Here is a 13,785-nt window from a genome sequence, read left to right as displayed (position 1 = left end):
ACGTGACCCCCGTCAGCCAATCTGGGCGCTGCTGACGTGGCCGCGCGGCCCGGGTGCTCTCCCCACCCCCCAGCCCGTTCGGGAAGGGAGGGGCTGGGGGCTACGCCCCCTCCCCCAACACGGCTTCGTTTTCCGGGGGGGGTTGACACCCCGGATTACATACCCCGTACCAAGCCGAGGGCAACTTTGGAGGCCCCCTGGAAGGCTTTAGGATCCAGGTGAGAAGGGGCCCTTGTGGGGCGGAGATGTTGTCAGTCAAGTGCTTAGCCAATGGTGGGGAGTCCGGGAGGGGGATTCTTGGGGTTCAGAAAAGAATGCTGAGAGTGGGAAGATTTGTCTTTCAAACCTTTTACAGCCAATGGGAGCGTAGAGGGGGGCGAGCGGGAGAGGGCCACTGGGGGGGGGATGGGAATGGCCAGCCTCATGCCTCCATACCAATTGGAGGGCAAAAGGGTTAGGGGGCGGTGTGGCCCCCCCATTCCATTCGTCCCCTGGGGGTACAGCAGCCGGGAGCCAGGTGAGAAGGGATCCATCGGAGGCCGAGGGAGGGGTGACCTGGCGGTGGGCTGAGGAGTGGTGGCTGTGGCCCCTACCCGTGGATGTGAATGCTTTAGGAGTTGGCCACCCAGGCTGTGAACTGAGGTGGTTCCCAGGCGCCAACTTCTTTTCTCCCCAGAGCCTTTGGAGGGAGCATTGCTGTGCGCCCTTTGTGTTCGCGGTAGGGGAGCTCCAGTGGTCACACTGCAGGCTGGAGGTTACGCTTCGAGTCGCTTACCGAATTTGTGTGCATTCACGTGGACACGGCCTGTGGGGCCTTTTGCCCCTGTAGGATCTTTACTGAGCACGTGTCTACTCCAGGCTGGGGGTCTCACAAGCTGAAAGCTTGAGGTCTGCTTAGGAACAGAAACCAGGCCCAAGGTGGGTGCTGGCAGTAGGGGGTCTAGAAAGCGTGGTCTGAGATGCGAGGGAGGCTCGGGACCTGGAATGATTTCACAGCTCCCAAGGTTTCGGGTTTCTCCAGGGTGGCCTCTTCCCTCGCCTCCCTCATCCCCTCCCCCAGTCCTGAACAGTTCTCTCCTTGTGTACTGCGGGGGAGGGAACGGAAAGGAGGAAAAGAGTTACTTTCCCAAATTACTGAGTAGCAGTAGCCTCCCTGGTGACTCATGTGGGGGAAGGGAGGATAGAGGATCGGGAGGCAGTGATTTTCCGGAATGCAGGGAATAAACGAGAGCAATGTCTGGCTGCCCTTTTCCTTTCTAAGGCCTGGTATTTTCTCAGCCTGCTAAGTTCTTCTTCCACGGCCGGTCCCCTGATGGGCCTCTGTCCTGGCCTGCAGAGCCCGGGTGGAGAAAAGCGGATTTGGGCGGTTGGGCCACTAGGGGGAGGGGAGGAGGCCTCTGCAAAGTTGCTGTGTCATTGCCCTCTCTGCTGCAGCCACCCGGACGGGGCCGCTTGTACTTTTGGGGGCCAAGGCCTGATCCCTGGCTGGGGGAAGGGGACTCTGCTCTCCCGATGCTCATTTTCCCCCGCCCTCCCCGGGTTTGCCCTACTAGGGGGTAAGAAGACAGGAGACTGGCGGCCATTTTAGACGCAGTAACCGAGGTTGGAGCTGAAGGGCTACTGCAGAGGAGGGAGGGTGGCATGGTTGCAGCTAAAGGACCTAGGCCCTCACGAGTCCTTCCCGGGGGAGGGGGAATCTTACCGTGTATTTGTTCACCTACGCTGATTACTTTTCCCTGATAGGTACACAAGTTTGCTTTCTCCCTGGTAGCGAAGAAAGGGGAAACGGGGGAGGGGACGCCCCGCCAAAGCCCAGGTTTTCTCGGGTGGGGGAAATCCTTTCACTCTCTTGTAAGGGGGTGGGGACGGCCCCAGAGATGCTCTGGAGATCCAGACTTTGGGCTCTGGTTTATTCATAGAGTCTGTACCCTTATTTAGATAACCAAGTTATGAGGAAGACTTGAGTAAGTTGGGGGGAGGGGGCGAAACTGAGCTCCCAAAATGGCTCCTGCCCCTCCTCGGAGGCGGACGGCCGGGGGGAGGGGAGGAGGGGAGGAGGGGGAGGGCTAGTCTGAGCCGCAGCCGCCGCCTCCTCCGCTCGCCCTCCTCCCTGGCGCTGACCGATGGACCAGCCGCTCCGTGGGGAGGACTCCGGACCCTGGTGGGGGGGCGGGGGGGTTCTTTCGCCCCCGTGGCGGAGGGCCCCTAAGAGGCGGATATCCTTAGGGGTGGTGTGGCGTGTGGGGAAAGGTCCGAGCCCGCCTGGAGGGGGAGGGTTTTTCCCTAAGTCACCCCTCACAGGACTTGTTTTTTCTGCTCTGAGCCAGACGCCGGAATGGAGTTTGAGGAAGAGGTGAGGTGGGTTACATTGGATGCGTTTGGAGATTTTAATCCCACTTCAGGGTTGCCGAGGTTTTTTCGAACGAGCAGAAATGTATTGGTAACCGTAGGTGTGAGGGGGAGGGATTAGAAAGGCGCTTGGACGTGCAAATTTGGGAGACGTATTCTAGCTTTTGTAGTCTTTGGGACTAAACAGTAAATAATGAGTGTTTTGCTCTTGTCTTTCCATATTTGGTTTGGGGGAGGGAGTGGAGTATTTTAAGACTTTAGCAAGCCTGTGTTTTACATTGTGGGGCATGGAAACGTTAGATCCCCTCGTCGCCGTTCTGAAGCCCGTAGCTGTTAGCCATAGAGGAACAGGCCGCGGCTTCTAAGATGGCGTCGTCTTCTTCGTTTCAGATTCTTCGCTGCAGCTGCCTTGCCGCCGAGAACCACCACCCGCCGGGCGTCTTGCGGCCACACCCCTGGAGGGCCCAGGCAGGCTACGCCCACGCGACCCCTCCCGTTTCCCTGCCGGTCTGGCCAATGGAGGAGCTACGAATGGCACGACCTGCCCGAGCTTGGCAGTCTCCAGTTGTGCTGTGCATGGAAGCCTGGGAAGACTTTGTTGGAAGGGGAGGCGGGGAGAGGGTGCTGGAGGCTGTGGGGCGATGGCTTCCGCACCCCTTCCAACCATCCTCTTTGCCTGGATTCGGCGGACCACAGCTCAGCCAATTGGCTTGGAGATGTGGCGGGTTGCCACTTCCCTGTGGGTCTCTGCGGCACTCTTCTGCCTGGTGACTGACACCTTGGAAATGAAGTTTATGACGTCATCGTTGCTGCTGGCCAATAGGAAAAGCTCCCGCGGAGAGGTGTTCCTTCCCCTTCGACTCAGCTTCTTAACCCGCGTGAGCGAGCGCGCGCGCGCGGAGGGGGTGGGGGAAATCTCGAGCGGGGTGGCGCGCATGAGCGGCGAAGCTCCTCCTCCCCGCCTATATATAAAGGGCTGGCGCGGGGCTCGGCGGCGCCATTTCGCGCTGGAGTGGAGCAGCCTCTAGAACGAGCTGGAGGATTCTGCCTACTGATACAGAGCCTTCGAGTCGTCCGGGGCCGCCATTACAATCCACCTCCATCCGCTTGGAAATGGCCTTCGTCCCGGCCTATGACTGGTCCCAGCGGACAGTACAGACCCCATAGAAGCCCCTGAAGCTCCCCTTTTTCGGGCCCCGCCCAATCCTCGGAGTCTGTCCTCCCCTTCTACTCCGCCCTCAAGAGGATTTCAAAGATGGAGGCGGCGGCTCCCTAAACCACTTTTCGTGTTCATCCGCCTCCATCCGAGAACGAAACGGGACCTCGTCCGCCCCGTAGGCTCCCGACAAGAAGAGGGGATCCCTGCAGAGCAACAGCGGGCTATATCGACGACGGTGTCTGAGATCGGGGACCGTCCTTTGAAGAGTCAGTCCCTCCTTAGTCGCCCGCCTCAGCGGAGGCCGCCGCCATTTTCTTGCTGTCCGCCGTCTGCAGAGCGCGCCAAGCTGCCTGGAGCTCTCCGAGAGGCCCCAAAGAGACTGCTTTCGTGCCGGTCCGGCAGGGGGTTTGTTGCCTGGAGGCCCAGGAGGAACGGCCTCCCCCGTACTTACCGGGTTATGCTGGACCGGGCGGTGAGGGGAACCGAGGCCACCCGGACTTCCCGCGGCTGAGGGCAGCGCCGGTTCCCTGCGGTCAAGATGCTGCAAAACGTGACCCCTCACAACAAGTACGTTCCCGGGAGCCGCGTGTGGGAAGGGGATGTTGCGGGCGGCGGCACAGGGGTGTGGGGCGCCGTGCTCGGGGGGAGTACGGAGCGGCCCCGGCGCGCTGCTGTTTGGCGGCGCGGCTGTTGACTCGGCCGCGCGGAGGGCATTGAGCGACGGTTTTGGAACGGTGGTGGCGGCCCGGCTACTGCGCATGGAGGGGAATACAGGTTGTCATTTTATACACTTGATGCCGCCGTGGCCCAGTCTTCACCGAGTCAGGCAGAGCTAGTTTGGCGGTGGAGTGTAGTGAGGGTGGACAGCAGCTCTGGCGTTTGATGGGGTCTGGTGTCTAGCGGCGGTTTGTCATAGTTTTTTAGGGGGGATTCACGGCCACCTCTAGCGCTCTGTAGGGTTGCCATGGTGATAGCTTAAGGGACTGGCAACGGGGATTCCCGGAGAAGGGTAAAGGGATCACTCTCCAAGTCTGCGGGTTCCTAATGCCCAGGATATGGCATTAAATCTTTTGTTTTCTTTGGGCGAGTGGGTTGTATGTGGTGTTTGTTGGTGGAGGCATTGTTTTTTCCTAATGTTAGGGGTTTCGTTCGGAGCAGGAGGGTAGATCTAAGGTTCCTCGTTCAGCACTGCGTTGTAAACAATGAGATTCCCATATAATGTCTTAAATCTTAGGTGGTAGGAAACTCATCGGAGGAGCACCTGAGGGACTGTAGATGAACCACTGTTGGCGTTTGGTGTCTGGAGTTGGTGCTATAGTGGGGAACTGGTAGTGGAATCGTGTTGTGTAGTGGGTGGGTGGAAGGGGGCTATCACTTGGTGACCTTGACTGTTTTGTACGGGTTTTTGACTTTCTTGGAGTGAGGAGACTTTCATTTGGTGCGAATAATTTTGGGGGCTTGGCAGTTTCGGGCTGTGAAGTCTGACAAATGCTTCCTTGTCTGGGTGTTTTTTAAGTTGGTATGGTTTTTCATTTGAGTTTTTAGTCCATGTTCTGTTGTGGCGTTAACTACCCAGACCTTGTGGAAGATGGTGCTCTCTCTTCTATCTAGGTGGATTATTCGATGTCTTACCAGCATTTTATGGAATTTTCTATGTCCATAATTTGTTCTCTTCCTCTTTTCACCAGCGCTCAACCACCATGGCAACCACCAAACCCCCCAGTGAGGAGGAAGCTTGGGGTTTGAGTTTCTTAGCTCCTCCCATCTTGCTTAAGCCCCATCCCCATAGGGCTGTAGTTCTGAGATATTGTGCCCTATCAGAAACAATTTTAGAGTTTAAAATACGAAAAAGAAGTCATTAGAGTTCAGAAGGTGGGATCTAGATAGTATACTAAAAATACTAATAAAAGAACGGCAGGGCCAGCAATAAAAGCTCCACAGATTGTTTGGATATTGTTTCTGCTTAAATCACTTGGCATAAGTGCAACCACCTCACTAGGGCCAACACCTGGATTTATTAGACCTTTGTGCAAATGCACTTTTTTCTGATTTGCACGATATTGCCCTAATTTTGTTTCCCATCTTTACAGGCTCCCTGGGGAAGGGAATGCAGGGTTGCTGGGGCTGGGCCCAGAAGCAGCGGCACCAGGGAAAAGGATTCGAAAACCCTCCCTCTTGTATGAGGGATTTGAGAGCCCCACAATGGCTTCGGTGCCTGCTTTGCAACTGACCCCTGCCAACCCACCACCCCCAGAGGTGTCCAATCCCAAAAAGCCAGGACGAGTTACCAACCAGCTGCAATACCTACACAAGGTAGTGATGAAGGCTCTGTGGAAACATCAGTTTGCATGGCCATTCCGGCAGCCTGTGGATGCTGTCAAACTGGGTCTACCGGTGAGTAGAGACATTGGAGCCTGGGAGGTATGGGATGAGCAAGACTGCGTGTGAATGGGGGTGGTCTGCCTAGTGTAGATGCTGCGGCCCCTAGGGAGTTCCCATTTCTCCCCTGTAGGGCAGTTAGCCACCAGATTTCTGGATTCTTGGTCCTTTGTGATTGATCCGACCGCTTGCTGTAACTATCTTGGCATCTTTCCTTGTGCCCTCCATGTGTCCTTCCTTAACTTTTGTGCCCTGGCTCCATTTTACAGATTCCCACCTCGGGTTGGGGAGAGGACCACGGTGGCCAAAATTCTTAGCTTCTTCCTTTCCCTCATGCAGCCCATGGATAGCCAGCCCCAGAGGTAATGTCACAGGATGGGAAGTTTCCAGAGTGGGTGGGAGGTGGGTGGTTAGAGAAAGGCAGCAGGGGCCTCCCTGTGGGTGTCAAGAATATTTATTTATTTTGTCCCACAGTTTAACTGGGGCCGCAGTTTAAGTAAATATTCCTTTGATGCTTAGGGGGGGGGTGTGTGTGTGTGAGAGAGAGAGTCGGGGATCCGTAGTGTCTGTAAGCATTTATTTTCCTATGGTTCTGACCTAACATTTCTCTATTTAGGATTATCACAAAATCATAAAACAGCCTATGGACATGGGTACTATTAAGAGGAGACTTGAAAACAGTTATTATTGGGCTGCCTCAGAGTGTATGCAAGATTTTAATACCATGTTCACCAACTGTTACATTTACAACAAGGTGAGTTTTTCTGTGTGTTCATTTAGCAGATGCAGATAAACAGTGACTTCTATTATTGCTAGACACTTTGTCTACATAAAGCTTAAATGCTTTGCTAGTAAGGGTGTTACCCAGGTAGAGTAGTCAGTTTTCAAAACCTGATTCTAGATGGTACTATTGAACACAGTGATGTGACTTCCAGAGCTCCAGTTAAAGGTTATTTAAGTAGAACACTTCATACTTGGGGGGGTGGTGGCCCTATTTCTTAGAGAGCACCAGAGACCTGAGTAGACTAGGGATCTCTTTTCTTTTCAGCTCTTAATTCCTTCTGAACTTTAAAGGACCATGTAGTTTTTTCTTCTTCAGTATTTTGGGAGACACAGTTAAGAGAAAGTGGAAATTAGTAGTGGCCTGGAGTAGGAAATTTTCTTCAAGATTTGATGACAAGGTGACTTGCGGGGGGTATGGTAATGGCCTAGAGTCTGAATGCCTCTGAGAAAGATGGTGTATGTCTATCTTCTGTTGGCATTTTTTTTAACTTTCTTCATTGTTGTCTGTGTTCTTATAGCCCACTGATGATATTGTCCTAATGGCACAAACTCTGGAAAAGATCTTCCTACAGAAAGTTGCATCAATGCCACAAGAAGAACAAGAACTGGTGGTGACCATCCCTAAGAACAGCCACAAGAAGGGGGCCAAGTTGGCAGGTAGGAAGAGTAGGAGTTTTGCAAATGGACACCTAAAGATAGGGGAAAGAGAATCAAACTATACTTGCTTTTTTCCTTTTTCCTAGCACTCCAGGGCAGTGTTACCAGTGCCCATCAGGTGCCTGCCGTCTCTTCTGTGTCACACGCAGCCCTGTATACTCCCCCACCTGAGATACCTACCACTGTCCTCAACATTCCCCACCCATCAGTCATTTCCTCTCCACTTCTCAAGTCCCTGCACTCTGCTGGACCCCCGCTCCTTGCTGTTACTGCAGCTCCTCCAGCCCAGCCTCTTGCCAAGGTATGATCTGTGGATTTCCTCTGGGCAGCAGGGAGGCAAGGGTCTTAAGTAAGGTGGGCTTGGAGTAATAGATTCCTTATCTTTCTTTCTGCAGAAAAAAGGTGTAAAGCGGAAAGCAGATACTACCACCCCTACACCTACAGCCATCCTGGCTCCTGGTTCTCCAGCTAGCCCTCCTGGGAGTCTTGAGCCTAAAGCAGCACGGCTTCCCCCTATGCGTAGAGAGAGTGGTCGCCCCATCAAGCCCCCACGCAAAGACTTGCCTGACTCTCAGCAACAACACCAGAGCTCTAAGAAAGGAAAGCTTTCAGAACAATTAAAACATTGCAATGGCATTTTGAAGGAGTTACTCTCTAAGAAGCATGCTGCCTATGCTTGGCCTTTCTATAAACCAGTGGATGCTTCTGCACTTGGCCTGCATGACTACCATGACATCATTAAGCACCCCATGGACCTCAGCACTGTCAAGGTACCCACTGCATGGGCAGATGGGATGCTCAGGCAGTGATGGGAGCCTAGGTGCAAAACATTAAGTAGCCTTATGTGGGCACACAGCAGTCTTTGGTTCTTGGCAGTTTACTTTTATAAAATAGTAGAACAGAAAAAAGGTCTGGTGTTTGAGAATTCATATTTTCTGGAGTTTGAAACAGTAGGGTGGGGTTTCTTTGTCTTGGGAACAATACTGTTTATAATTAAGTACTAATGTTGTGGCAGTGTTGGGTTAAGGAAGTTATGGGGTGGAAAGACAGTCATAGGCCACCTCTTCTCTGTCACTTAGAAATGATTTCTTTTTCTAGACATAAATATCTCTTCAACCCACCCAAATTCCTTTGACTTCAAACTTGAACCCCAGGGCACAGATCCTTAAGGTCATCCCCACTGTGCTCTCAAGAGAGGGCTCTTCTTGTGGTGTCTGGGGTTGGCAGGGAAAGGTGAGTCTTCCTGCCTGTGCAGCTTCTGATGCTGCCTCCTTCTGCAGCGGAAGATGGAGAACCGTGATTACCGGGATGCACAGGAGTTTGCTGCTGATGTACGGCTTATGTTCTCCAACTGCTATAAGTACAATCCCCCAGATCACGATGTTGTGGCAATGGCACGAAAGCTTCAGGTGAGCGGAAAGGTTGGAGTTGGAAAAATAAATGGTGTGGGGAGTTATTTTGTCATCTGTGCTGCGTAGCCTCAACATGAGGGTCTCGCTGTTCTGTACAGTTGTAAATTGGAGCTGTATCACTTGGTGGCTGGGTATGCAGGGCACCCACTGTTCATCAGCATAGTTTTGAGTTTGTGCCTCTTTATAGGATGTATTTGAGTTCCGTTATGCCAAGATGCCAGATGAACCACTGGAACCAGGGCCTTTACCAGTCTCTACTGCCATGCCCCCTGGCTTGGCCAAATCATCTTCAGAGTCCTCCAGTGAGGAAAGTAGCAGTGAGAGCTCCTCTGAGGAAGAGGAGGAGGAAGATGAGGACGACGAGGAGGAAGAAGAAGAGAGTGAAAGCTCAGACTCGGAGGAAGAAAGGGCTCATCGGTTAGCAGAACTACAGGAACAGGTATTTTGTCACTCTTAAAAGTTTTTACTGGGTAAGAGGTTCATGCTTTTTGTCCTGATTTTTTCTTCTTGTCTTTTTATCTTTATTTACTTTTTCCACTTCTTTTTTCTGTAGCTTCGGGCAGTGCACGAACAACTGGCTGCTCTGTCCCAGGGTCCAATATCTAAGCCCAAGAGGAAAAGAGAGAAAAAAGAGAAAAAGAAGAAACGGAAGGCAGAGAAGCATCGAGGCCGAGCTGGGGCCGATGATGATGACAAGGGGCCTCGGGCACCCCGCCCACCTCAGCCCAAGAAGTCCAAGAAAGCAAGTGGCAGTGGGGGTGGCAGTGCTGCTTTAGGCCCTTCTGGCTTTGGACCTTCTGGAGGAAGTGGCACCAAGTGAGTTAGAGTAGGAAGCAGAGACTAGTTGGGCTATTTCTCTCTCTCCAGGGGATGCCATCTCTCTTTGCAAAGATTTTTCTAAATGGCCAGTTAACAGATACAGTAGGCTTTGAGCATTGGTCCCCAACCTTTTTGGCACCAGGGACCAGTTCCATGGAAGACAGATTTTTCCACTCGGGGTTTGAGGGGATGGTTTTTGGTATGAAACTGTTACACCTCACATCATTGGGCCATTAGATTCCCATAAGGAGCATGCAGCCTAGATGCCTACCACATGCAGTTCACAGGTTCATACTCTTACAAGAATCTAATGCTTCTGCTGATCTGACAGGAGGCAGTGATGCCCACATGCTTGCTGTTCACCTCTTGTGTGGGCCAGTAATAGGCTACAGACTGGGTAGTGGTCTGGGGGTTGGGACCCCTGGCTTTGGGAGTCATAGGGTCTTTCACAGCTACTCTGACAATGAACTCTGAAAGCCATAAGCTAGAAACAAATGAAGATGGCTGTGTTTCAATAAGTTTATTTGCAAAGACAAGTGGCAGATAAGATTTGTTCCCTGGGCCATGTAGTTTGCCTGTTACTCTAAATCAATGAGTCTAGACTTTTGTTTTTAGTGGCGTATCAGTTTTTGGTTTTTTGGTGTGTTTTTGTTGGTTGTTTTAGACTCTAAGCTGGAGTGCAGTGGCATCATCTCGGCTCATGGCAGCCTCGGCTTCTTGGGATCAAGCGGTTCTGCCTCAGCCTCCCGAATAGCTGGGATTACAGGCTTGCGCCACCAAGCCCAGCTAATTTTTGTAGTTTTAGTGTTCGGCTGATTTCTGTAGTTTTAGTAGAGACGGGGTTTTGCCACGTTGGGCAGGCTGGTCTTGAACTGACCTTAAGTGATCTGTCAGCCTTGGCCTCCCAAAGGGCTGGGATTACAGATGTGAGGCACTGCACCTGGCCCATGGTGTAGTTCGGTAGTGTTTTAGGGAGTGGAAAGACCCATACCAGTATACCTAAATGGGTGTACCTTGTTTTATTGTGCTTCACCTCATGGAGATTTTTTAGAAATTACAGCTTTTTTTTAATTGAAGATTTGTGACAACTCTGTATGGAGCGAGTCAACAGTTTTTCCAACATGTTTTTGTGTCACATTTTTAGTAGTAGTTTTTCATTAAGGTATGTACGTACATTGTCTTTTTAAAGACCTAATGCTATTGCCCACTTACAGTCAAGAACATAGTGCCAAACAACCAAGTAATGTGACTCATTTTATTTTGGTACTCACCTTATTGCAATGGTCTGGAACCAAATTCAGAATTTTCTGTTTCCAAGAGGTATTCCTGTATAAAGTTTTGAAAGCCTAAAGTAAATGTAATAAAATGCTTGGCAGGTAAGAGTTCCATAAAACACTGTTTCACTATACAGTGTCCCAGTACCCCACCTCTGACTTGGCCATTGAATGGAAAAGCAGAAGCTCCACTCTGGGTAGGAAATAGGATCACTGAATTATAACAGTGGGAACATACTAGGAGAGGTTAATGAAGATTCTTTGGCTGACAACTCTTTTTGCCCGTAGGCTCCCCAAAAAGGCCACAAAGACAGCCCCACCTGCCCTGCCTACAGGTTATGATTCAGAGGAGGAGGAAGAGAGCAGGCCCATGAGTTACGATGAGAAGCGGCAGCTGAGCCTGGACATCAACAAATTACCTGGGGAGAAGCTGGGCCGAGTTGTGCATATAATCCAAGCCAGGGAGCCCTCTTTACGTGATTCAAACCCAGAAGAGATTGAGATTGATTTTGAAACACTCAAGCCATCCACACTTAGAGAGCTTGAGCGCTATGTCCTTTCCTGCCTGCGTAAGAAACCCCGGAAGCCCTACAGTACGTATGAAATGAGGTTCATCTCGTGGTTCTGAGGACAGATTAGGAAAGATAATGGGGTCTGTTTGCTTTCAGGATTGTCAGCTCCCGGGATAATGGGATGTGTTGGTTGACTCCTCATGTTCAGGAAAGGAACTTGGGAACCTAGGGACCCATAATAAGATACTGGGGGCAATCTTAATGTATCCTGATAAATTTCTTTCATTAGCCATTAAGAAGCCTGTGGGAAAGACAAAGGAGGAACTAGCTTTGGAGAAAAAGCGGGAATTAGAAAAGCGGTTACAAGATGTCAGCGGACAGCTCAATTCCACTAAAAAGCCCCCCAAGAAAGGTGAGTACATACTTACAGGCCACTACCGATTGACTGCATCCTGCCTTCCTGACTCTTACTGACAATTGAAGATTCAGACTTGAACGTCTTTAACTTTCAAATTTGTTCTGCAGTGAATGAGAAAACAGAGTCATCCTCTGCACAGCAAGTAGCAGTGTCACGCCTTAGCGCTTCCAGCTCCAGCTCAGATTCCAGCTCCTCCTCTTCATCGTCGTCCTCTTCAGACACCAGTGATTCAGACTCAGGCTAAGGGGTCAGGCCAGATGGGGCAGGAAGGCTCCGCAGGACCGGACCCCTAGACCACCCTGCCCCACCTGCCCTTTCCCCCTTTGCTGTGACACTTCTTCATCTCAAACCCCCCCACCCCCCTCTAGGAGAGCTGGCTCTGCAGTGGGGGAGGGATGCAGGGACATTTACTGAAGGAGGGACATGGACAAAATAACATTGAATTCCTAGCCCCATTGGGGAGTGATCTCTTGGACACAGAGCCCCCATTCAAAATGGGGCAGGGCAAGGGTGGGAATGTGCAAAGCCCTGATGTAGAGTTACCTGAGGCCATAGCTGCCCTATTCACTTCTAAGGGCCCTGTTTTGAGGTTGTTTGTTCTAATTTATTTTAAGCTAGGTAAGGCTGGGGGGAAGGGTGGGGCCGTGGTCCCCTCAGCCTCCACGGGGAGGGAAGAAGGGGGAGCTCTTTTTTTACGTTGACTTTTTTTTTCTACTCTGTTTTCCCTTTTTCCTTCCGCTCCATTTGGGGCCCTGGGGGTTTCAGTCATCTCCCCATTTGGTCCCCTGGACTGTCTTTGTTGATTCTAACTTGTAAATAAAGAAAATATTATTCAAGTTTTGAGTTACCTTAATATTTGTTTTTGTAGTGTTTCAAAAGGAACATCATAAGAATTGTCTTGATAATTTTGAAGAAAATATTCTTGCAATGAGAAAAGGCAATAGCTACCCTGTAATTGGATTGTTTTAATTTTTAAACCAGTAGGCTTTTGCTGTGTTTTTAATAAATCCATCTCACTTTTGTAAACTGAGTGCTTAGAACTAATCTTTAGGTCTACAATTTGCTCTTGTTTAAATGAAAAATAGTTCTGTGGGCCGGGCGCGGTGGCTCAAGCCTGTAATCCCAGCACTTTGGGAGGCTGAGACGGGTGGATCACGAGGTCAGGAGATCGAGACCATCCTGGTGAACACAGTGAAACCCCGTCTCTACTAAAACTACAAAAAACTAGCCGGGCGAGGTGGCGGGCGCCTGTAGTCCCAGCTACTCGGGAGGCTGAGGCAGGAGAATGGCGTGAACCCAGGAGGCGGAGCTTGCAGTGAGCTGAGATCAGGCCACTGCACTCCAGCCTGGGCGACAGAGCGAGACTCCGTCTCAAAAAAAAGAAAAAAAAATAGTTCTGTGGCTCATTCATGCTTTAACCAAGAACTCAAAATGTTGAGGTAGGCTTTAGGTTTTTCTCTGTGGCACTGGATGTGTGAATTTTCTCCTGAAAAGATGTAAAATGTGAGAAAGGGGTGGGAGGTAGCCGAAGGTAAAGTACTTTATGCATTGAGTTTATTGCCTTATAAAAGGCAATTGGGCCTACTTCGTTGTTAAATTTTGCTGCCATGGTCACACATTGCAAATTTACAGATAGTTTATTAGAATACTAGAGTATTACAACAATTAAATGGCAAAACTATCCTTTCTGCATACCACCTTGTCTTGCTAAGGGGAGGGAAGGGTTGTATGTTGGGGGGTTGGGATGTCTGCATTCTGGAATTCGGGGCTTTAATACTGGAAAAGTGAGACATTTGGCTTAGTATAGTATACCATAGTAGGAAATGAATAGAAACATGGAAATTAGAATCAGGAATGTAGTAAAGCAAATGGTTTATTCTGCTATAAATGGCACCAGAAACAAAGTATAGGGTGGATTTTGGAAGCAATAAATTTTACTAGTGATTCTCAGCCCTCTTTAGGGAGTCCGACTAAACGGGCTTGAGCAACAATTTTCAAAAGCTCAGGAGATAGTAATAAAAAA

The 13,785-nt window shown here is 50.6% G+C and overlaps 2 protein-coding genes across 3 annotated transcripts; both read left to right on the top strand.

Annotated features, from left to right (window-relative positions):
* The first annotated feature begins 1,163 nt into the window (after positions 1–1,163).
* LOC144340457 (uncharacterized) lies at positions 1,164–3,585 on the top strand. Its single transcript, XM_078000320.1, has 3 exons — positions 1,164–1,556; positions 2,328–2,353; positions 2,740–3,585. The coding sequence occupies exons 1-3, from the start codon at positions 1,313–1,315 to the stop codon at positions 3,118–3,120; spliced, it is 651 nt and encodes a 216-aa protein (XP_077856446.1). The 5' UTR covers positions 1,164–1,312; the 3' UTR covers positions 3,121–3,585.
* On the top strand, positions 3,343–12,598 carry BRD2 (bromodomain containing 2). 2 transcript variants are annotated; one of them, XM_015136093.2, is made up of 13 exons: positions 3,343–4,075; positions 5,599–5,902; positions 6,157–6,249; positions 6,504–6,641; positions 7,189–7,327; positions 7,414–7,628; positions 7,723–8,097; positions 8,608–8,736; positions 8,927–9,178; positions 9,293–9,555; positions 11,121–11,425; positions 11,634–11,756; positions 11,870–12,598. In XM_015136093.2, exons 4-13 carry the CDS (start codon positions 6,531–6,533, stop codon positions 12,004–12,006), a joined length of 2,049 nt encoding a protein of 682 aa, XP_014991579.2. In that variant the 5' UTR covers positions 3,343–4,075; positions 5,599–5,902; positions 6,157–6,249; positions 6,504–6,530; the 3' UTR covers positions 12,007–12,598. The 2 variants fall into 2 exon arrangements, with proteins under 2 accessions (XP_014991579.2, XP_001115854.2); XM_001115854.4 differs by lacking the exon at positions 6,157–6,249.
* The last annotated feature ends 1,187 nt before the right edge of the window (positions 12,599–13,785 follow it).

Source organism: Macaca mulatta, chromosome 4 (assembly GCF_049350105.2).
Source record: "Macaca mulatta isolate MMU2019108-1 chromosome 4, T2T-MMU8v2.0, whole genome shotgun sequence".
Taxonomy (NCBI): Eukaryota; Metazoa; Chordata; class Mammalia; order Primates; family Cercopithecidae; genus Macaca; species Macaca mulatta.
This window is presented reverse-complemented; position numbering and strand designations above follow the sequence as displayed.